This window comes from Cervus canadensis, chromosome 15, assembly GCF_019320065.1.
Source record: "Cervus canadensis isolate Bull #8, Minnesota chromosome 15, ASM1932006v1, whole genome shotgun sequence".
NCBI classification, from domain to species: domain Eukaryota; kingdom Metazoa; phylum Chordata; class Mammalia; order Artiodactyla; family Cervidae; genus Cervus; species Cervus canadensis.
Genome location: NC_057400.1, coordinates 32,933,205 through 32,958,023, shown reverse-complemented (window position 1 = coordinate 32,958,023; position 24,819 = coordinate 32,933,205). Strand labels below are relative to the sequence as shown.

Below are 24,819 nucleotides of genomic sequence, written 5' to 3'. Positions count from 1 at the left end.
CAAAGAGTTCTAAATGTTGTTTCCCCTATTATAAACATCTAACCTTACTGTAGTACATCTGTTACCACTAAAACCCATTTTGATACATTGTTATTAACTTAAGTCTATACTTGATTCTGACTTTCTTAGCTTTTGCCTCATGTCCTTTTTCTGTCCTTGGATCCCATCCAGGATTCAACATGCCATTTAGTCATCACATCCCCTCAGGGTTCTTTTGGCTGTGACAGTTTCTTGGACTTTCCTTGACAGTTTTGAGAAGTTCTAAGTCATGTGTTTTATAGAACCTCCCTCAATTGAGATTTGCACAGTGTCTTTCTCATGATTAGACTGGGCTTGTGGGTTTCAGAGAAGGCCCTAAAAGGAAAGTGCCTCTGCCCTCCTGTGACATCAAGGGTATGTATCGTCCTCCTGGTCAGGCGATGCTGATCCTAAAGACCTGGCTGAGGTAGTGTTGCTTACCTTTCTCCACTGCTCCTGGCCAAGTTGCCCTCTTTGGAAGATCACTGTGCAGTGCACACAGAAGGAGTGGTAGCTATGGCATTTCTAATAGATTATTTGGAATTCTTCCTCGTGGGAGATTGTCTCTTCTCTTCCATTTATTTATTCAGTCATTTATTTTTATCACTATGAGCTCATAGACATTTATTTTATACATTAGGATATATTCCAATATTACTTTATTTTATTGCTCAAATTGTTCCAACTTTGGCCTTTGACAGCTCTTTCAGTTTGCTCCTGTGCCCCTTTGATATATATACCCAGTCACTTTTTTTTTTTTTTTTTAAGCACTTCTTTACTTTCTGACATGATAATGCTCCAGGCTTATCTTACATACTTCCTGCCCCACTCCTAGAGTCAGCCATTTCTTCAAGGTGCCCTTTTATTAGAGGATAGTATTAGAAACCAAGACCTGAATTCTAGATGCATTTGTTGCTACTGAGATGCAGTTATTTCTAGGCCCTCAACTGAGGACAGGAAAATAAGTGTGTATATGCTAACCCATGCATATCTTTGCATATTTCTATATGGAACCCTCTGAATTTACACTAAGCTACACTTGAGTTCACACCTGTGTCTCTGACCCTAATCCATTACCACACAGATCATCCTAGACATCTCCCCTTGCTCATCTGTAACCTTCCACTCCAACAGTAGAAAACCTGGCTCCCAACACCTGCCATCCATTTACCTAATTGTTCCATTTCAGTATATATGTGTAGGGACTTCAGAATTGTTAACCCATCCTCCTCAGGGAACAACTTTGTCAAGTGCAGTACAGTACTGCTTCTGCACAGTTCCTTTTGCCTTAGTCTTATAGACTCTACTCATTTCAATCATTACTTAGACTAGCACCTTTCCCCCCATGTCCTTCAGTGAAGTTGTTTTGTGGTTTGCTGCCATAATAATAGTATTCTTTTGTCACATTCTGCCTCCCATCTTGGGAATGTCCAAAATTTCTAAATGACTTTTTTAACTTGCACACATTAAGGTTCACTCTTTGTGATGTAAAGTTCTCTAGGTTTTGACAGATGCTTCGAGTCAAATATCTACCATTACAGTATCCTACAGAGTAGTTTCAGCATCCTAAAAAATTCCTGTGCTTCATCTGTTCAACCCTCCTCCTTTCTACTGATCTGTTGTTTAGCTTGACTTTTTCTAAAATTGCATATAAATGTAATCATTTGTGTGGGCTTTCCAGGTGGCACTAGTAGTAAAGAACCCACCTGCCAATGTAGAATATGTAAGAGACACAGGTTCGATCCCTGGGTTGGGAAGATCCCCTGGAGGTGGGCATGGCAACCCACTCCAGTATTCTTGCCTGGAGAATCCCATGGACAGAACAGCCTGGTGGACTATAGTCCATAGGGGTGCAAAGAGTTGGACCTGATTGAAGCAACTTAGCACTCACATAATCATTTATGTAGCTACAAATGTAGCCTCAGATTGTCTTCTTTCATTAAACAAGATGCATTTAGGGTTTATCCATGTCTTTTTATGGCTTGTTAGATCATTCTTTTTCAAAATCACTGAATAATATTCCATTGTATGATTGACTATATTTTAAAAGATACATTTGTCTATTGAAGGACATCTTGGTTGCTCCAAGCTTGGGTTGATTATGAATAAAACTGCTACCTATATTTGCATGCTGGTTTTTTCGTGTGCACCTAAGCTTTCAAGTCAGTTGTGTAAATACCTAGGACCACAACTGCTGGACTGTTGGTGTGTTTAACTTATTAACAAACTGACAAACTATCTTCCATAGTGGCTGTACCATTTAGCATTCCCATCATCAACGAATAAGAATTCCTGTTGCTTCTAATCCTCACTAAAAATTGCTACTGTCAATTAAAATTGTTTTTAAGCCATTCTGATAGGTGTGTGTTGGTACTGTATTGTCATTTTAATTTGTATTTTCCCATTGACAAACGATGTTGGGTACCTTTTCATATGCTTATTTGCTACTATATTTGGTAAGGTGTCCATTCAAATCTCTTGTCCATTTATTAACGGAGTTGTTAGTTTTCTTATTGTTGAGTTTTGAGAGTTGTTTGTATATTTTGTTTACAAGTTCCTTATCAGATTTGTGTCTTGCAAATGTATTCTGCCAGTCTGTGACTTGTCATTTCATTCTCTTAACAGAGTCTTTCACATAGCACTAGTTTTTAATTTTAATAAAGCCAAACATGTCAATTTTTACTTTCTTGGATCACATTTTTAGTAGTAGTGTATCCAAAACTTCATCACCAAACCCAAAGTCATGTAGATTTTCTCCTATTTTTTCTCCTAGAAGTTTTGAAGTTTTGTACTTAGATCTATGATCTGTTTTGAGTTTGCTTTTTATAAAAATCTGAAGAATTTTTCACAGTAGAGGCTTTGAGATAGTTCACATACCATACCATTCATCTATTTAAAATGTACAATTCAAGGGCTTCCGGGGTGGTCCAGTGGTTAAGAATCTACCTGCCAATGCATGTGGGTTTGATCCCTGGTCTGGGAAGACCCCACATCGTGTGGAGCAGCTAAGCCCTGTACCCCACGACTGCTAAGCCAGTGCTCTAGAGCCCACGCTCCACAACGAGAGGCTACCGCAGTGAGAAGCCCACATACCGCAGCTGAAGAGCAGCCTCCTCCACTCACCACAACTGAAGAAAGCCTGAGTGCGGCCACGAAGACCCAGTGCAAAAATAAATGATAAAACATGAAAAAGTGTACAATTCAGTGCTCTTCAGTATCTGTACTAACATTTTCTTTGCCTCAAAAAGAAGCCCTGCAGACTTAACTGTCACTTCAATATCCCCCCAACCTCCCCCGGCCTAAGCAACCACTAATCTGTTTTCAGTCTCTATAGATTTATTTGTTTGGGACATTTCATGCAAATGGAATAATATATGACCTTCTGTGACTTATTTCTTTCACTTAGCTTAATATTTTCAAGGCTCGTCCATACTGTAGCTTGTATCAACACTTAGTTCCTTCTTATTGCCAAATAATATTCCATCGTATAGAGATGCCACAATTTCTTTTGTTTATTCCTCAGCTGGTGGACATTTGGAGCATTTCCACTTTTTTGGCTATTATGAGTAATGCTTCTTTGAGCTTTCTTGTACAAGTTTTTGTACAAATATATGTTTTTGTTTATCTTGGATATATACTCAGGAGTGGAACTGCTGGCTCATTTTGTAACTTTGTTTAAACACGTGAGTAGATGCCAGACTGGTTTCCAAAGGAGCTGCACCATTTTACATTCCCACCAGCAGTGGGAATTTATGATTTCCAATTTCTCTATATCTTTGCCAATAATTATTATCTGAGGTTTTCATTATAGTTATCTAGTGGATAGTATAGTGGTATTTCATGGTTTCAATTTGCATTCTCCTGATGACTAAAAACATCGATCATTGTTTCATGAGCTTATTGGCCATTTGTATATCTTCTTTGGAGAAAGGTCTATTCAGATTCTTTTCCTATGTTAAAACTGGGTCATTTGTCTCTTTATTACTGAGCTGTAAGAGTTTTATATATATATATATATATATATATATATATATATATATATATGTGTGTGTGTGTGTTATATATATATATGTAAGAGTTTTATATATATATGTGTGTTTTATATATATATGCATATATATATACGCACACACAATACACACATAAATACATATATAAATACACATATATAAATTATATATATTTACATATAGACACACACATATGATACAAGTCCCTTATCAGATATATGATTTACAAATATTTTCCCATATTCTGTTGTCTTTTCACTTTCTTGATAGTGCCCTTTTCACGTTCTTGACAGTGCCCCCAAATTTAAGAAGTTCAGACATTTTTAATTTTGAAGTTCAAATTTACTTTCTTTCTTTTGTTGCTTGCGCTCCTGGTGACATATCTAAAAATCCATTGCCAAATCCAAGATCGTGAAGATTTACCCTTATGTTTCCTCCTAATAGTTTTACACTTTTATGTAAGAACTCTTCATTTAAATCTTTGGTCCATTTGGAGTTAATTTTTGTATGTGGTGCAAAGTGGGGCCCAACTTCATTCTTTGATTTCCAGTTCTGGGGGCAGGGACAATGGCGTTCTCTGTGTGACATTTTCACTTTAGGAGTTAAGCGCTTGGTAGTGAGGGGCAGCAAGCCTGGGTCTCCTGGCTTGTCTCTCCAGGAGCAGCTGGGGCCTCATATTCTCTGTGGCACTGTGTCCCAGGCAGAACCCCCATTCTACAAGCGGCGGCTGGGCTAAAGATAGGAGCCCCCACCTCTGCTGTATTTGAGGGGAACTTAGCCTTAGCAACAGGTGGCTGCTGCAGGGTGATAAATGTCCTGTCCCTCCCAGGAAAATAACCCTCCAACTGGGAGCTGAAGGGAGAGGGAGCCCTATATTCCCAGCTGCATCAGATAGCCAGAGTTTCCCTCTTGCTGAATCAGATGAAGGTGGTAGGGGGTGAGGCTGGGGAGAACAAGTCTTGGTTCAAATACCACAAGCTCATTTTTTTTTTTACTGAGTTTTAGTAAATTTTCCTGAATGAATGTTTGTTCAGTGGCTGCATAACCTTAGGACCATTTACAGAGATTAAAGAATTTTTTAGAAACTATTTTCACCAGTTTTGCTGTGAGGTAGGTACAGAGAACTCTTCAAAGTCATGCCACTGTAGATCCTTTTTTGATAACTCAAAGTCATAAGACTGTAGGCAATAGAAAGCCAGAAAACTCAAATCCCAGTGCCCACATAATAATTCACTCTGTAAGTATTGATTAGGTATCAACTATGAAAATGGCTGAGAACTAAAAATGGATTGAGTTGATGGCAACTAAAGCAATGGGTTCTGCATTGGCAGACATACCATTATCCATATACTTGATGGAATATCTATTAATATAACATGTGAGATGTAAGAATGGAAGATAAAAAGCTAAAAATCTATTTTAGGAATTAGATTTTCACAAAAAGAGAACACATAAACCAAGGCTGCCTGCACCAAGTGCCCAGAGAATAAATGCTCCAGTTTTTCAGGGCATGGTCAGGGAAGATTTCTGTGGAAGGAGAGTGTGCTGAACCAGGCTTGGAAGAAGGGTAGGATTCAGGCGGGTGGGATTGGGGGCAGGACACATTCCAGGCAGAGGTGCTGAAGAGGGATTGTATTTGGTGTGTTGGAGCAATGAGTAGACCTGTCTGCTTGCTGTTCAGTGATCAAGTTGGAGAAAGTGGTGGTGACCAAAAAGCAGGAGATTGGTTGTTGGACCAAGGAGTTTGGACTCTGTCTTGGGGGCTGCTGAGAGCAATGAGCGCCATCAAACAAACTGACACTTGCCATCTACCTCTATAAGGACTAAAGCATGTGCTGCTGACCTTCAACAGCCTCTGAAAGGAGTTTAGGGTGGAGCTCAGAAATGAGGCACTCTGTGCTTGGGGTGGGGTGGGGGAACTGGCAGGATCTTCAGATAGGTATTTTGAGGATCTCATTTTATAGGTCCAATTCTTCTGTCTCCTCATATCTAGAAAAGCACTAAAATCCTTCATGGTGATGATTGTTTCTCATCACTGGCAAAAAGCTTCATGAGACTAGCAGAAACCTTCTGTACATGTGCGTGATTGTATGTATTTCCCCCTTTGTCAGAATCAGGTGTATACTGACCTTCACCCCTGCCTCTTTGGAGCAGTCTCTCAGGGCTACCTGAGGCACCATTTCCCAGGACGCAGTCCTCATTTTTCCCCAAATAATACAGCATGTAATTCACATTGTACATTTTTTTTAAAGTCAACAGTGCTTTTTAGAAAAGAGTGAGTTAAGAGATTTTAGAAAAAATGGTTTTGCCTGTAGTGTGTAGATAGAATGAAGTGGGTGGGTATGGGTGTGTGCATGTGTATGTGCAGAGGAAGGCCGGAGGCAAGGAGACTAGTTATAATACTCTTACAAAGACTTGAAGGTCTGGATTAAGTGAAGGGGGTGGGAATGGAAAGAAAGTGTCTGGTGTATGGTAAAACATTATCAGGACCTCAATAAGGCCAACCAATTGTTAAAAGAGACATGCTGTTTCCCTCAAAAAATACTAGAACCCAAGGTGATAGGGGCTGATGTAGTAATTTAAGATACCACCCAAATGTTATTCATGGATTTCTCCTGCGGTAACTATTTACAATTAAACAGGGTCTCTGTATTTTCGAATTCGCATGTTTCTCTTCCTTCCTGTTACTTCAAAGTCCTCCTCCCCACAATTCGCTTTTATTTGTTCCCCAGTTAATCTCTAGTATGTTTTTGCAGGAGGAAATTTAGGGTTGCAACAACGCCAAAGATGTATGATTTCAGAGATGAGTTTTCTCCCTTGAAAACTGATATCCGCCTAGAAAGGGGAGGCACGTGGCCAACTCTTGCTTTTCAGCACGTCTACGTGACCTTCAAAACTCCTTAGGACACGCCGGTTTGCTGCGGGGCTGCACCCCCGTCAGACTCAGGTTGGCAGAATCCCCCGGGGCTGCCGGGTGTGCACGGCTGGCGGTTCTGAAGCTAGAGTTCACAGAACAATACAAAGACACGGACAAAAGCCAAACCACAGAACCCCATGCCTTACCCCAGTGGGCTGATGGGTGAAGTCGCCGAAGAAACGTTCTGCTCTTGCCCTTTTAAAATTCCAGTGCAGCAAACACCCGCGCGCGCGCGCACACACACACACACACACGCCGGGTCGGCTTTTCCCACTCCCCGCCACGCTGCACCAGTGTCCTTCCCCTAGTCCTGATTCATGAACCGTGCCACCTTTGTCTCATTTTAAACTGTGCAGACTATTTTCATCCTCCCACCCCCCTCCCAGGTTCCCCCTCTCCCTTCCTCCACTGGAAAGCTCTGATGTAAGGCGCTCGCTAGGTGGGAGAGCGCGTCTCTCCATCGGCTTGGGTCGGCGAGATCCCGACAAACCCCCCTCCGCGGGACCTCCGCCGGCGGGGGCCGCTGCCCGGAGGTCCGCTGCGGGCGCGGGGGTGAGCGCCTGGATCCCTTTAAGGTGTCGCCGCGCTCGCAGGAGCCGGCGCGGGTCCCGAAGCGGGTGGGGAAGTCCTGCCGCCCTCCCCCGCCTCCCGCGTGCAAGCGTCCGGGGGGCCCCGCCGTCCTCCGCCCGCCGCGCACGGGCGGGCCATGCGGCTGTGAACCATGTCCTCCTCCTCCTATGCCAAGAACCGGAGCGCGGACCGGCAGCACTCCCCAGCCTCGCAGGTACCGCCCCCTCCTCCCCCTCCCCGCCCCGCCTTTGCGCCGGGCGAGCGGGGCCCCGGGTCCTGGGAGTCAGCGGCCCCGCTCCCCCACCCCTGCGCGGCGTCCCTCTCTCCTCCCGCCCCTCTTCTTTCTCCTCCTCCTGCTCCTTCTCACCTCGTCCGGTCTCTGCGCTCCCGCTCCGGAGTCCGCAGCCTTCCCCAGCCCATGCCGCCGGGGACTCGGACCCCGCACCCTGAGAGTCTTTGTTAATGGATGTGGTGGGTGCTCGCGGGCGGCTCTTCCCGGGCATCTTTTCAGCCGTCGAGGCTTGAGTGGGTGGGTGGGGTGGAGGCTGTATGTGGGGACCGTGGAGGAGACTTGGGTGCGGGCTCTGGGGAACCCCCGGGGAGCTGGTCCCGAGGCAGACTCTAGCCTGGGGTGGTCGCCCGGCTGCCCACTGCCGCGTCCTCATGCGCTTCTCTCCGACCCCGTGTGTCGAGTGCAGGTGGCCCGAGGCACCACGACCCGGAGGAGCAGGTTGAAAAGATCCGATGGCAGCACCACTTCGACCAGCTTCATCCTCAGACAGGTAGGAGGCGGGCGCGGGGGGCGGTGGGGGTGGTGTCCCGGAGCTGAGCGCAGCCCCCTCGTGCGGGCGCGGCGGGCGGGATCCCCGCGCGCCCCTTCGCTCCCCCGGCGTGCCCTGCAGCTGGTCCTCCTCCCTCCGTCCCGGCTCCCAAGTCTTAGGGTCCCGGGAAGTTAGTACGTGTGGACGCGAGCCGGCTGGGACCTAGTTGAATTTAAGACTGCAAGTATTTCTTTTTGCACCTTCGATGCGCGAGGAAACGTGTTTAAGTCGTGTGACTTGACTTGACCAGAGCCCCGGGCGCCGGACAACTGCTTTGATTCGGCTGTTAGACGCTCTTCTGTTTTGCCCTATTTTGAATACTCTGGTTTGTCATCTCCGAGCTCTGGTCAAAAGGAAAGACACTTGGAGCAGAAAGTTTGGTCTCGCTTTGGGACCTATTCTTTGGTTCGCTCGGTTAGGGAAAGACTGCCGGATCTGTTTAAATCCAAGGAAGCGAGGATCTGCACCCAGTTTCTGGGGTCTGGGTGCTGCTACACTTACTGCTTGTTTTCTTAGTGATGGTGCTCTTCTGCGTGGTTCTAGCGCGCGTTGAGTGTGATAAAGATCACTGGTTCCACCGAATGCCGAAGTGCCTTTTACCTTGACACAGGAAATTGGTCCTTAATTTCGTACTGTCCACGGGCTACAGAGAAACCACTCCTTCATAGCTGCTGGGTGCTAGAGAGATCATGCGAAAAGGAATCACCTTGATTTCTCTTTGGAAGAGAAGCTATCGAGGTGTGTGAGTTCAGGGTACCCTGGGAGGACCCTGGTCATCGCACCAAGGCCCCTCTGCGGGCTGCTGGAATGACCTTGGGGAATTCTTTTCCCTCTAGGTAACTCAGATCATCGTGTCCTGTGTTTTTAACCTATGATGGCAGCTGCATTATCTTTCTTTAGTGATTATCCTCAATTTAAACAGATTACCCCTGAGGAATGGGCATTAGACTCAAAATTGGACTCAGACCTCTCCTAAAAAGCCTATAAAGCATATTTACATAATATTTATTACACAGGCATTCATTTTCTTCAGGAACAGAAATTACTGCAACTACTGTTTCATTCAGTGAGTACTAAGTGTGTGCATTATTAAAGTAAATATATTTTGGATTCTGAATTCAAAAAGTGTATTCTATCCTTTTTGCAGTGTTTAGATTATTTACATATTTAATAAAGCAAACACAGTCTTCATCTTTTACAAAAATTGACTTATGTGACTGAGATCTTGTTTATGTTTGTTTTGTAGATGCCTATTTTTGGTAGTTTTATTACTATAGATTCTTAGAAATACTAATTATACAGCAGTGTGTTCCATGAGACGTTTGACTGACACTTTTCAGTTTATCTATACCATCACTTCAGTAATGTTTTATTCTTCCAAGCACAATCAATATTTTTTATAGTTTATTAATCTTATTCTTTCCTCAAGTTAAATAATAACTGAGATAAGGCATGTATAAGTTCTTGTTAAATGTGCTGGTGTGTGTCGGTTTAAAAATGTAAAAAGTATTCATGCTGAATAATTTGGAGAGTAATTTAAACTGTCGTAGATTTTGGGAACAAATATATTTCTTAAGTCTTTCTGAAACTAGGCTAGGATTTGTTGGTTTAATAAGATGATCTAATTTAAATTTGGACATTTTGTTGTAATGGTGTTATTAACATATACACAATCTTACTAATTTTTCTGCACAGAAATAATACATAATTTTTATGAGCATTTACAGCTCAGTAAGCATCCTGTATATGATCTTCTTTAAATGTCATAATACAGACTTCTATAATGACTATGATAAAATAACTGAGGAATTTTTATTTGACAAGAAATGAAAAATGATTCCAAATGGAACTTTAACACTGTATTTTGAAATTAAATTGAACAGTTTTCACCCAAATGCCAAAAAAAAAAAAAAAATTTGTTTAAAGAAAGACCAGCAGCTGTTTAATGTTACTGGAGACTTGTTATTTGTAGAATGACCAGTGATTTACTGTTTTTGAATTCTTGATCTATTTCACATTCTGTGTAGTGCCTTTGCACAAGAAGAAGATAGTGAAGATATCAGTAAAAAAAGTGCCGCTCATTTCTCTGCCATATAATCTACAAAGATATGGGGGTAAAGCTTTCACTTATTAAAAAAAAAAAGCATTGAATCAGAGAGGAAAATCCGGGCTGATGGTGAAGAATAGAGGACAGTTGGCAAACTCATCAAATAGAACAGTGTTTATTGTTTGAGCTGGTAAAAAAAACTCAGTGTTCATGTGTATATATGCACAAATGTATGTACGTGCACGCACATCCACACGCACACATGTGAGTTGGCCTGAAAATGAACAGACTAAGGCAGAGAGCCTGTCTCTGCCCCTGAGGACTGCTCACAAAACCCCTCAGGCATCTTTGACCTTATTTGCTGATCTGCTAGATTGCTGCCCTCCACAGTTTAGGAGGGATGGAGGTTTTGGAATGAATCCAGGGAGCAACTAAATGATTTCTTTGAGGAAAGGTGAGAAGGTTAAGTATTTTGTCACTGAAAAAAGAGAGAGAACTAGGGGTGACCCCGTAGTGATCCTCAAAGTGTACAGGAAGACTGTCCTTTGGAAATGTGGTGGGCTGTTCTGTCTTCATGGAGGATGAAGCTCAACAATTGGCTACAATTAGAAAGGAATGATCCTTTTTTAGCGAGACTTTCCAAAGAGTGTTGATATCACTGAAATGGCTTTCCAAGAAAGGCTGTAGAATTTTCTCTCAGGAGATCACTTTTGACAGGCTGTTTATGAATGGATTGTTTATTCATGTTTTAAATTTTTAGGAAGCACTTCCTAAACATTTGATATGTACCTTTCCCTGCACTAGATACTGTGGAATAGGAATGAAAAGATGAATGAGACACAGCCATTGTACCTAAAGGATTTTCTGATATAGTTACAGAGACATAGATGTATACAATTAATACGGTGAAATGGAGCAAGGAATTAGGGTATCTGCAGAATGCCCATGTGTGCTGAGTATATGAGATACCACGCGTGTCACAGCACGTGCAGTTTGTGTGGCAGAGTGCTCCAGGTTACTCTCTCTGGGGTTACTCCCAGTTTTCTCTCCTCTGGGGTTCAAAGGAAAATCTGATCAGAGTGGCTTGTTGACTTCTCCTTAAGACTGCCTTTATGAGAACTGCAGAGTCTTATAAGACCTGGCTCCTACCAGCTTCCAGCCTCATCCTAGGCCACGATCTTAGTTCTGGAAACAGATCTTGAACATACCACTCTCCCTCCTGCCACAGGCCCTATGCACATGTGGAATTCTCTGTGTGGAGGCTCTCCCCTCTGCCTAGCTGATTTTTCAATCTGCCTTGAAACCTAACTTTAGTTTTCACTTCTTTTCTAATCTCCCTAATAAGGTCAGTTCCTTAACCAAGTACCCAGAGTACACTGTGCTTGTTCTCAATGGTACCATCACTGTTTATTTAACATTTAACTATTTAACATGTCATTACATGTTTTGTTAATATCCATTTCCCCATCCAGACAACAAATTCCACTGGGGCAGGGACAGGTCTGCATTTGGTCTCCATTTTCTCCTCAGCATTTAGCATAGTAGGTGTTCAATAAATATTTAAAAGAAGCACTGGTTATAGACGCAGTTCTCTAATTTGAAAGAATGAAGGGGTAGATGGAATGATGGAAGACTATCTTGATATATTTTAGGCATGAGGTTCTGCTCCAATATTAAACTCTTTATTTAATGGGGGAGAAATTGCCTCCTAACTGTTATCCCAAATTTAGTGACTTAAAAAAACAACATTAAAAAATTTTTTTCTGTGTACTAAGCAGACACACTTCTTTGTGTGATGTTATCTGGGTACTGAGAAGGCTGAAAGGTCTGAAGTATCCTTACATGTGTGTTTGATGGTTGGTGCTGGCTGCTGGCTGAGAACTCAAGTGGAGTTTTTGGCAGAGGTTCACTTTCCACCCACCTGGACCTGTCAGTGTAGTTGCTTGAGTTTCCTCACAACATGGTATCTGGGTTCCAAGCAGGAGCATCCCAAGAAGTAAAGGCTGAAGCTGTAGACCTCATGGTGGTAGTTTAGACACTAAGTTGTGTCCAGCTCTTGTGACCCCATGGACTGTAGCCAGGCTCCTCTGTCCATAGGATTCTCCAGGCAAGAATACTGGAGTGGGTTGCCATTTCCTTCTCCAGAGGATTTTCCCAACCCAGGGATCTAACCCAGGTCTCCTGCATTGCAGGTAGATTCTTTACTGACTTAGGAGGGAAGCCTATGTAGACTGCAGACTTCATAGTAGCTATGTAGCCCTGTAGTTCATAGTAGCTACATAGTAGCTATGTAGCTATGTAGCCATGTAGACTTCATAGTTGATATCAAAAGCTACATGACTTCACTTCTGTTATAATCGCTAAGTAAAAACAAATCAAAGGGACAGCCAGTTTCAAAGGGAAGGAAAATAAACTCTCTTTTGATGGGGTGCAGCAAGGTCATCTTACAAAGGAGCAGATGGAACGGAAGATATCGTTGCAGCCCTCTTTGGAACCATCTACTTTCAAGCAGGGTTCCTTCTGTGTTTTTTTTAGATATGCTAATCAGATGATCATGACAATGATTCAGTGAACCCACATTATATGTAAAACACATTCAGATACTAAGTTGATACTATAATAAAGCAAGTTGGCAAAAATATTCTTCAGGTTCTAATTTGAGCACCGGTTATAGACACATTTCTCTGATGAAATGCAAATTCATCAACAGAAGGTATATGCTTTGTGCATAGCTCTAAGAATAATCATATGTTTGAAGTCATGCATATGTGCAAAATTTATCCATAAGCTTAGAATCACAGAATTTTAGAACAGGAAGAGATTGTGAGGGAAAGTACTTTGATTCCCCACTTTCAGATGAATGAAACACAGACCCGAGGAGGTAAGGCCTTACCAAGGTCACACCGATAGATAGTAGAGACAGGAGACCCCAGCTCAGATTCTATAGTTTCCCCACCACAGTACACTTCATCCCTGAATAATCAAGCCAGGCACACAAACACACGTGGATATGGACACATGAAAAGACTTACTCCTCTTAGATCCTAGAAATATTCCTAGTTTATATGGTTACTGTGAAGAGCAAAGCAACCCCTGGAGATTCTGGAGACTCTAGTTTTTCCCAGTTTTATCATGGGGTGGAATTTTTGTTTGCATGGTTTATGGTTCATGGAGGTTTGTTACTTTCTTTACTTACTAATGTTCTAGTCATTTTAGTTGCCAGTCTAACCAGAAAACAAAACAAAACTCAAAGGACTTGAAAGTAGAGACAGGATTGAACAGATGAGGCAAGAGCTTAGAAGCTAAACTTAAGGGTTAGGAACATCAGCAAGCCCCTATCACCTCCAGGCTAGAAGGACAAAGGGAGGACATTGCACTGGAACCCAGGGGCCAGAATCACCTGCTGGATGCTAGAACCGCTGGGGTACTGTTCATACGAGCAAGAGACACAGAGGGGATACAGCCAGAGAAGCCATTTGAGGTGGAGAAAATGAGAAGAAACACTCTGGCTTCTTAATTTCTCCTGCTCCCCACTGCACCCCTGCCCCGTCTCTCACTGGCTGAGCTGGACACCATCTGACGTAGGAGGCTGGGAAACTGCCTGCAGGCCGTGGCCCCCCCGAGACAGAAAGCAGAGCAGAAACAGGAGAGGATGACTCTGAGGAAAACAGGCCAGGACGGGCACAACCGTTATTTTATTTTATTTTTTTTCCATTATTATATTTTAACTGCATGGAAGATATTAGTGAATCATTTTCACCAGCCAAATCAGAAGTTTTTCCTTGCACTGTAAGTAGACCGTCCTTGCTAAACGGTATAATCCAGTGACAGGGAACTTTAAGGAAAAGTTGATACCTCTTTCCTTTGTGAATTTTATCTGGAATGCACCTTCCAAAATTGAGACCTGATAAAGCAAAAACGAACTCTGCCTCTGGTGGCAAATGGTGCTTCCTTCTGGCTCTTGGGCTTGAACAAATGGAACCGAATTTATGAAGCTTCTGATTGAGAAATCTGATTACTGGACAGCTAACCAGTTAAGCAGTCATCTTTGCTTTTCTCCGAGTTTCTGTTCTTGACACCCTGAGTTCCCTAAATCTCATTTTTGTAGAATAAAGAACTATTTACCCTTCAGTTTAGGTTGATAAGATTTTATTGAAGCTTACATAAATTCTGATTCACATTTTAATACTTCTAGAAAATTATAGGATGCTACATGGAAACTTAAACTGAAAATGACCTTGGCTTCACTGTGACCCTCTGCTTGTAATTACTCCACATGCTGTCCTAGACAATGTCATCCCTGGGAATCAAGGGGCAGAGACGGTTCCTTCATCAAGGGGAAAGGCAAGGGCAGGGTGGAAAAGAATGTAGTTTTGTTCAACCATGTTGTAGAGCTGGTTGCAGAAATCAGTCTCTTGGCCCCTGATGAGTCTACTGACTCAGTGGGCTCAGCTGGGCCCAGCACATAGAGTTCTGACCCATCTTTTCTGGTTTAGGCTGTGACCTTGTCCAAGGTCACCATTGTCCTTCCAGTTTGGCCCTTTCTTGGTCTCCTTTCTGTGGCTTGGACTCAGAAGGAAGCATAAGCCCGAACCAGGTGACTGGGCCTGTACCTCACTCAGATTCACTGAACCCTAGGAAATGGCCATAGACTTGTGGGAACCAGACAGGCAGCCCCATCCCATGCTCGGTCACTGCAGAGTGCTTCCTAAAACAGCACCACCCTCTCTGCCTGTCTGCCCTTCTCAGCAGGAGTGTGTATGTGAGAGAGAGAATCTTCCGAGTCCCTATCTGTGTAGGCAGAGCCCCCGGATGGTGTTTACTTCCTTTGAGCCCAGGTATGGCACTAGTATTTCTTTTGCGAGGTGTGCAGAGCACTTCCTTACCATCCCCAATCACACATTTTCTAGATAACACCTCTGCAGATTTGAACTCATCAAGTTGATAAGACGAGCTAGGCTGTTATCCCCCAAGCACCCCCATAAAACCTCATCCTCATGTAAGAGGTGGGTATGATCCTGCCTTCACACAGTTACATGCCCTCTTTCTTCCTGACCCAGGAAAACGTAGAAGAAGCACTCTTCATTCTTGAAGAGTCTAGGTTATGAACTTGACTACAGACTACGCATCAGGAATTTTACATGGATTTAACTTTGTGAATTCAGGCAGGAAGAGGGGGAGGGCTAGAACTAGAAGCCTGAATCCATGAAGAGGCTAAATTATAGATTCAGTTTTAAGGGAATGGTTTTACTGCTTTCAAGTAACAGTAATGACAAGCTGTGTGCTTCCACAGCCCGCATTCAGAAAATGAGAAGGCTGATGAATTACCAACACCTGGCTTGAATATAGACGGTGCTTTGAAATTCCTTGAAGATGGTTTCATTTTAACTAGAAAAACATGTGCTTCTGTAAACTTGCCTACTTTCTTTACTCTGTCCTTATGACATCCATAAACAGAGCAGAGATAATTACTTGAATCAGAAGGGATGGTGTAAAGCGTGTTGCTTTATGTACTGAAAGTGTTAGGTGGGGCTGTAAAAATGAGGGACACCCACTGAATCTTTCTGATCATGTCCCTGTAATCATTTGGATGACAAAGTGTGCCTATTTTATTTCTCATTTTATGTTCTTTTCTGTTGGTAGAGGTATCTTTCTCCAGGGCTGCAATTTAAATTGCTGGAACATTAGTTTTGTTTTGAGAGGAAATATTTTGTAAACAAACTTGAAAAGAATCTGCATTTTTTTTCCCCTAGGTTGTCAGAATTACTAGAAATGGTAATCTTTTGTACTGAATATTATGATATTCTTTTTTAACTCTTCGGGAAAATTTTTTTTTGCAATTTCTTCTTTCATGCAGGAAGGACCACTAGTAATGGAAATGCATAATAACTCATGTAGATGAGTTTATCATCCTGTCCCACTTCGTTCTCCAGGGGCCCAGTGCTAGGATAACTCAAAGGCTGATTATAAAATCTTCACTGTTATGGTTGGAGTGCTTTGTGGTCATGGCTTAATTATTTGGCCTCTGTGTGTGTGTGTGTGTGTGTGTGTGTAGAACAGAAAGAAGGAAGTCATCTTTCAGGAATTCTGTTATCACCATAATCTAATTTTAGAACATTTTCATCACCCTGGAATCAAATCTTGCACCCATTAGCTATCATTCTCCAACCTCCTTCCTACCCCCAGCCCCAGCCCTTTGTGGTGTGGTTTAGTTGATAAGTCATGTCTGACTCTTTAGTGACCCCATGGACTGTAACCCGCCAGGCTTCTCTGTCCATGGGGATTCTCCAGGTAAGAATACTGGAGTGGGTTGCCATTTCCTCCTCCAGGGGATCCTCCTGACCCAGGCATCAAGCCCATGTCTCCTGCATTGACATGTAGATTCGTTACCGCTGAGCCACCAAGAAAGCCCACCTCCAGCCCTGGGCAGTCACTAAGCTACTCTCTGTGTCTATAGATTTGCCTGTTTTGAACATTTCATTCCAGGTTACATTCATGTAACTGGAATCATACAGTAATATGTGATCTTTGGGATTGGTTTTGGATTATTTCATTAACACATTCTCAACACCAGACTGAAGGTTTTCCAGTCATAGCTGCTGGTCTAAATGTGCAAACATTTGCTTGCCTGTGGAAAGGGACTTGCCTTTTCTTAATCCTAGATCCAGACAGCATTTTAAGTTGTGGTGGTAAATGGGGTGGATGATTTGACTCATTTTAGAGTTGCAGTGTCAGGCTGTAAAGCTGAATTTGGGGGGCAGGGGTAAAACTGTTTGACCTGCATGAAAATCAAATCCCTGACCTTGGCCTTCTTGTCATCAGGATTGAACAAAACTGAGTAACTCCCATCTATAGGAGGGATTTATGTAATAGAATGAGATCGACAGGATTAAAGAAAAGTGTCTGAGCAATGTAAGTGGTCATTGCCATCATTTTCAATAATTTTTAGTAATAGAAAGGCCTTATGTCTCGCAATTCAAAATACTTGTTTTATTTTATCTACATGTCCATAATAACTCAGCTCTGGTAAATTATATTTCTTCCGTGAGAGACGCAATTAATGAGAAAGCAGAGTGCTTGAGTCCCAAGCTAAGTACAATATTTATGGGAATTGTTGGGTGTATAAAACTGTACTTTCTGTGTGGCAGGTGCTGCTCAATTATATTTGAGCACTTCCCTGGGGGACAAAAGTCAATTATCAACACAGTCGTGTGGGGGAGAAATAGGTCAGCTGCAAACATTCTCTGCTAATTTCAGAGAGCTTGAGGGGTGATTTTGATTGGGGGATTTTTTTTTTTTTAATCTTTTGGTCTCAGTGTTGTAGGAAGACCTTCTGGTTAGGGAAGACTCAGTTTTTCATTTGGGTGTCTTATGCAGTTACTTTACTATGAATACTTCTTTTGATCATGTGAAATGAAGATTAAATAAAATATCTTTTAGAAAACTGTCAAATTTACATTGTAAGAGTAATGTGTACCATGGGTATTATTATTATTACTGTTCCTTGTACATTAGTAGAAATGCTCAGGGTTTAAACTCACCTGATAAAATGCAAATTTAATATTTCCAAGTATTTTGTTTAGTATTTCTACATAGGAAGAATAAAAAGGATTAATTGTTTAAAAAAAAGACATTGGTGTTTTTTTGTGTGTTTTTTTGGTGTTTTTTTAAAATTATGTTTATATTTTTATTGTGGAAAAATACACATAACAAACTTTACCATTGTAACCAGTTTTAAAGGCATAACTCAGTGACGTTAAGTCCATTCACTAGAGCTGTTTTTTAAATGAATGTGGCAGGTTATTTTAAAAGTGCAGACCAGGTAAAACTTAATATAACCTACTTTGAAATACACTAAAAATGTCCACCATTGTCCAGGCCTCCAAATACAACTGTGACCTTATTTGAAGCAACAGCAGCAGCAGGAAACATGCCCTAGAGCGCCTCACCATGCAGTGGGGACCCCAGCTGAGCAGAACCAGGGGGCGCTGTGAACCCCAGGCTGGGCGTGGGAAGGTGGGTGGGAATAGACTGGGGCTCTGGCCCAGAGCACCTGTTTTCTTCTTCCTCCGCTGTCTGAGATCCGATCAGTTTCTAGATAATTTGGGTTAACGAGCAGTCTATTTTAAAATTGTGCACCTTCCCAGGAGTCTTCAGGGGTTGTCGTCACTCGTCCCGTGATCATGATCATGGTTTGACTCACTGCCTGCAGGTAAGCGCGTTTCGTCCTGTTACCCAGCGAGGCAGACGGCTCCCCACAAAGATCCCGGTCTCCCTGGAGCTGTGTGTCCTTTCCCACCCGTGTCTTCTCTTTACCACAAGCCCACCTGGCCAGACTCAGCGCAGTCTCTGCCCTTGTCCCCTCACCCCCTCAGTCGTGCCATCCTGCTCCTGGAAGGAGGTCTCACTGTTTCCACTTGATGATGATCTTGTCAGCTGTCAGACCCCTCTAGAACCTTCTCCTCCGTGAAGCTCTGTGATACGGCTCTGGGTCTCCTTCTCGGGCACTCCCTGATCTTCTGTTTTGACTGTTCCGTATTAAATTCTCTTCTGTGTAAACTGGAGGTCCCCATGCCCCACCAGCCTGTGGGTCTACGTAGACATCTGCTAACTAATCGTGGGGAACAAGAAGAAGGAGAGCAGCTGGGAGAGGAAGTCTTGATGCAGAGACATTAGTCATTTCCCTTTTGCTTTTCCACCTTGCCTACCTGTAGACAGAGGACTGTAACACCTTGCCTCCTGATAGCCCGCCCATTATTTCTGAGACCGGGGGTGCTCACAGGTCTATCTCTTATTGACCTGGTCTGCCACAAGCCTTTGAAGGAGATTCCTCCTGCTACAGGTTGCTTATCTGTGAGGACCCTGCCTCCTTCTTACTAAGATGCTGCTTCTCAGGCAAAATCTCAAAGGTGACAAAGAGCACTATAGTCTTCAGCTTCTCTGGATAAGCTGTGTTCCAGACTTCCTCATCCCTGGGTCCGACTCTGAACCCTGGGCCCTGGAGTAACACTGGCTGTGCCCTGCATCTCACATGTCCAGGTCTGTGCTTTCAGCTGGCGTCTCTCCTTTCGTAGATTACACTGGGAAACAGGTGTCAATCTGCCTCTGCCCCAGGGCTGTACTTGCTTCTAACAGTGACACTCCCACCCAGGTATACGTATTGACCTGCACATATTGATGTAAACAGAGACAAACTTTGAATCTCCTCTTCGTCTCATCAACACATGCATATCTAATATATGCATGATGATTTTTGTGTTTTTCTTTATGTTTGTCTTATGAATTTGAATGGGGGCTTGGAATAGGAAAAATAAGAGGAAAGAGGAAGGTTATACTGGAGTCTAAAGCACTTTGGTAGTTAGTGCAGGCCTGGGTTGGGTATCAGAAGAGACCTTGGGACAGAAGGAGGGCATTTGGTGCCTAGAGAGAAAAACAGTGGCTGGTGGGAGATGGTTTCAGAAAGGGAAGTAAATGAAGATCACACTTGGTCTGTTTCAAACTTTGTTCTGGAACTGTATCTGTTAGGAATCTTTCAGTTGCAAATAAACAGAAACTCAATGCAATTGGCTAAGGTGAAATATGGAATTATTGGCTTGTGCCAGTGAAAGGTTCAGGGGTAGGTCTTGCTAGCTTCAGGTATGGCTTGTTCCAGAAGTTCCTGACTTCATCAGGGCTTCTGTTCCCTTTCTCTGAAGTTCTTTCAACACTGTGTGCTTTGCTGTGCTCAGTTCTGTGTGCCGGCTCAGGCCTTGGTTTGACATTTGTCATTGTGGGAGCAGTGGCTACAATGATTCAGGGTTTCCCATTCACCCGTTTAGAGGATGGGCTGGCCTCTCTTATGGTAACTCAGCAGAGAGGCAAAAGTTCTGTTTGCCTGTTTTCGGAGATACCACCCGCCCTCTGAAATATAATACGTGTGCACGCGCACTTCTTGGATCTTCTTGGCCTAAAATGGCTCGTAACCAGCACTGTGACCAGGGGACTAGCCAGTCAGTGGCTGGCCACTGCTGGAGATGAGATTGGGGTCAGCCCCATTAAGGCTGAGAATGGGAAGGAGCAGGTCCCTAAGGGAACTTGGGAGCTAGTGGTAGACGAAGGGGAAAATGGACATTGCACATGTGATTAATCAGACTTACTCGAGGAGGGGCTCTCAGGTGGACCCAGGAAAGGTGGTGGGATTTCTTTCTTCTCTTCTTTCTTCTCCTTGTACTACATTTCATCCACTTAGTGGGTTAAATAAGAATTTTTAAAAAAATTGGGTTTAATACATTAACAAAATTTACCATCATAACCATTTTTTAGTGTACAGTTCAGTGATATTAAGCACATTTACATGATTATATTATCATCATCACCATCCATCCTAATTGTAATTTTGTAGAGAGTCTAATGTTCTGTTGTAATATTGTTTCTTAATGAAAAAATATGTACCAAATTTCAAATAACTGACTAAATCAGTGAATTTATGGGACACCACCCAAGTATTAATACAGAGTGACTATTTGAATTAATATTCCTCAAGGCCTCAGTTTTCCTGTCTGAAAAATGAAGGTTGAGTGGAGTGAACTAGTGACCTCAAGCTCTAGTATTACAGAGCTTTGTGCCTGGATCTGCACATGTGTGTTGTCATTTCATGCATCTTGATAGAAAACACCATATTCTGTAGTTTTTGTGGAAGTCCAATGACACTTTGCTGCTGAGACAAACTTGTAAAACATGGGGTCATTCAATATCATATATTATTTGAAAGTATTGCATGAAGACATTCTTTGTAGAATGTAGCAAAGAGAAGATGTGAAGAGACAAGAGGAAAGATAATTTTGGATGGAGTTGGAATTTATAACTCTTTCAGGCATAAGCATCCAGCCTGAAAGGATCTTCAGCAAATAGAGTGGGTTGTCAAGAATGAGACATTTGTGAAATGTGATGAGATGATTCGAAGATGTGCATCCTGGAAGCTATTAAGAGGAAGTCCACGGAGGAGTAGTGTAGCTCCTGTTATTATGATGATTACAGCCACCAGGAAGAGCACGTCTTGCTAATGGGGCTTTAAATCTATAATAAAGAATAACAGAAGCTGTCACATGGAAATTTTGCTGAAGGTGAGTAGAACCACAAGATTGATTCTTAGCATTTGAAAACACTGCATTAGGAGCTTTCAATACCCATCTTCCTGCTTATCCCTACTTTCACAGAGGAAAGGTATTGAGCATCTGTATTTCAGCATGGTCCCCATGTTACAATACACAAGGCAGGAATTTCTGTGTTTAAGTAACTTTATTTAATAAATAAACTTTGCTGGATATTTTTATAGAACTTCGTGTAATTGAGTCGGGTAAACTGGTGCACTTGATTGTTTTCCTTTTCATCCCTTTTTCAGTCAGTGGCACATGCTCCTTATTTATTATTTAAAAAATATATTTATATCCTGGCTTGTTCTGGAAATGACTTAAGTTAGCTTGTATGATATCACAAGTGAAGAAAATGAACTGAAGCAAAGATCAAGGCTAAAACGGTATGCCAGTGAAATCTGAGTCACTTGTTAGTTGGGGGCCTCCAGTTTGAACTTTCTAGGACCTACCCAGAGAGGAAAGCAAGGTCATTTACAGGATTTACAATGTCCAAGGGCAAAACCAAGTTTGTTGTTTGGAGAAGCACAAATACTTCCCACTCTGAGACTAGGAGAAATTGCTCATGGAGTTGAGACTGTGTAAGACAGTAAATTAAACCCTGCTGTGACGACAACTTATCATGATTCTAGAGTTTTTTTTTTTTAAATAATATCCTTCACTGTATAATGTCCCTCATCATGCTGGAGTCCAGTTCAATAAAAGCATTTGTGTGGAGCCATTGCTGTATCATGCACAAGATGTCTGTAATTCTCAACCTTGGCTGCATATTAGAATCACCAGGGAAGTATATAAAAATCCCCATGCTAGGCTGCACTCCAGCCTCATTAAATCAGGATTTCTGGGTAGAGGACTCAGGCATCTGTATTTTTCAAATCTCCTCAGCTGATGGATAGGGTTTTCTGACTCCTGTAATCCAGGTAAGATTTTAGGGAGGTTGTTTTCAACCAGAATGTGTTAGTAAGAATAGGTTAGATGCTGTTGCTGTAATAAAACTTTCCCCAAACAACAACAGCTACAAACAGCAGAGGCTTATTCTTCACTTACCTTCCGTCCATCTCCTGGGTTATCTGACGGCTTGCTCACAGTTGTTCTCACACCAGTGAAGCAGCCACTGTCCGGAATGTCTCTGTTTACTGCAGAAGAGGGACTGAGGTACATGGTGGATCATATACTGGCTGTCAAAACTGCCTGGGTATACGCTGAACTGCTGTAACTCTGAAGCCAAAAGATGTCGTGTGTATTTGTTTGTCACTTATGAGTCCAGAGGTTGGTGGGCCATTCAGACGGATAGAGAGCTCTCTTCCAAGAGATCAGGGTCCGAGGACCCAGGCTGGTGGGTCAGCTCTGCCATTCTCAGCATGCATATTCCATCTTTGGGTCTAGTGTGGCTGCTAACTTTGTCACCATTTCCTAGGCAGATCAAAAGGGAAATAAGAGAATAAGTAGCTCCATTTTTAAGGGAGTGACCTAGAAGTTAAACATACTTCTTCTGCTCACAACTGATTGGCCTGAACTTTGTCTTGAGGCCACACCTAGCTTCAAAGGATGCTGAGAAATGTGATCTCTAACTGAGTAGCTGTGTGAGGGCTAAAAATTGCGACAGCTCTATTTCTGGAAAAATAGAAAAGATATTGGGGACAGTTAGGCAGACTCTATCTTATCACAGTAGTGGTTTTCCAAGTTTGGTTTTTCCATGAAAAAAATCCTTTTTTTCTTAAGGAAATTGCAGTTGTCATTCTTGGCAGTCGGCATATTTGGAGATGCTTTGATTGACGGGGACACTTGTATCTGGACCACTCTCTCCTCATGCCCCTGCAGCAGTTCTAGAGGCATCTAAGAGGATTCATAAAAATCACCGATGCATATTCTGAAGACGACTGTCCCAAAATTTTCTTCTAGTCACTTCTATTTCAAAAGCCCTCTCAAGTCCATCCACGTCTCTCTGCATCTCTCCTGCCATCACTCTAGTTCCTAGTTTGAGCCAGCATCATTTCATCTGGTCTCCTTAGCTCCCCCACTTGCATTCATCACCAGATCCATTCTCCACACAACTTCCAGAAGTTGTTTAAAACTTTCTTTTTAAAAAAGGAGATCAGATCATGCCATTCACCTGTTTTAAACCCCCCAACGGATTCCAATTGTGTTAAAGTATAATCTGAATTCCTTATTGTGGTCTACAAGGCTCTGTAATGACCTGACTCCTGACACACTCTCTTACTTCATCTTCAACGCTCCTGCTTGCTAGTCTGCCCTCCCGCCCCTTCCCCCATTCCTGGCCGGCTTTGTGTACTTTGATAAGGCCAGATTAATCCTGTTTCTGGGCCTTTGCACTTCTGCTTTCTTGTCCAGGAGTGTGCCCCTTCCCCAACTCTTTACATAGCTGGCTGCTTCTCATTCTTCCCATCTCAGCCCGAACATCATCATCTTAGAGAGACCTCCTCTGGGTGCCTGTATGAGACAGCTCCCCTCACCCCTCCTTCCATGCTTACCTGCTGTCACTTCCTTTTACTATCAGAAATCACCTTTTAAGTGTCGTTTTCTTTCACTTTATTCATTTCTGTCAATCTCTGCTGGAATAGAAGCTCCAAAAAAGTCAGGAAACTGGCATATCCTTGTCATTGCGTATTCCCATGAACAGAGGAAGCATCTGGCCCATAATAAATGCTTCATAAAACTGAGTGGTGAGTGAGTAGAATGACAGTGATTCGGAGATTCAGTAGCTGGGTAAGAATCTTGAGTAGCACTGAGTTCCTGTTGTCAGTTAAGGGAGAAATAGTGCTAAGGATAGACTTGATGTTTTCCTTTAAGAGCTGAGGTCTCTGAGAAGAACATGTTCCCAAAAAGAAGGCTTAGAGGTGGTCCAGGGATCAATCTACCCAGAAAGTAGTTTGGGATTTACTAAAAAACACACAGCTGGGGTTTCCCTACTGGTCCAGTGGTTAAGAATCCGTCTTGCAATGCAGAGGACACTAGTTTGATCCCTGGTCCTGGAAGATCCTACATGCCGTGGAGCCACTAAGCCCATGTGTCCCAACTACTGAGCCAGAGCTCTAGAGCCCGAGTGCCGCAACTAGTGAGCCCACAAGCTGCAACTACTGAAGCCGATGGGCAGAGAGCCGTGCTCTGCAATAAGGGGAGCCATCACAGTGAGAAGCCTGCGCACTGCAATTAGAGAATAGCCCTGTCTCACTGCAGCTAGAGAAAAGCCCACGTGCCACAACGAAGACCCAGCTCAACTCAGCTCAATAAAGACCCAGCTCAGCTCAATAAACAAATAAATCTTAAACACACACACACACATGGA

The 24,819-nt window shown here is 42.9% G+C and overlaps 1 protein-coding gene across 2 annotated transcripts in view; it reads left to right on the top strand.

The window, feature by feature from the left end:
• The first annotated feature begins 7,610 nt into the window (after window positions 1–7,610).
• The window catches only part of CACNB4 (calcium voltage-gated channel auxiliary subunit beta 4), a 266,569-nt gene continuing 249,360 nt past the window's right edge, over window positions 7,611–24,819 (top strand). The window contains exons 1-2 of one of the 2 annotated variants that reach the window (XM_043488109.1): window positions 7,611–7,729; window positions 8,214–8,297. In XM_043488109.1, coding sequence (XP_043344044.1) covers window positions 7,667–7,729; window positions 8,214–8,297 — 147 coding nt within the window. In that variant the 5' untranslated portion in view covers window positions 7,611–7,666. Of the gene's footprint in view, window positions 7,730–7,832; window positions 7,987–8,213; window positions 8,298–24,819 lie in introns of those variants that run through there. The other variant, XM_043488110.1, reaches the window with a different exon arrangement.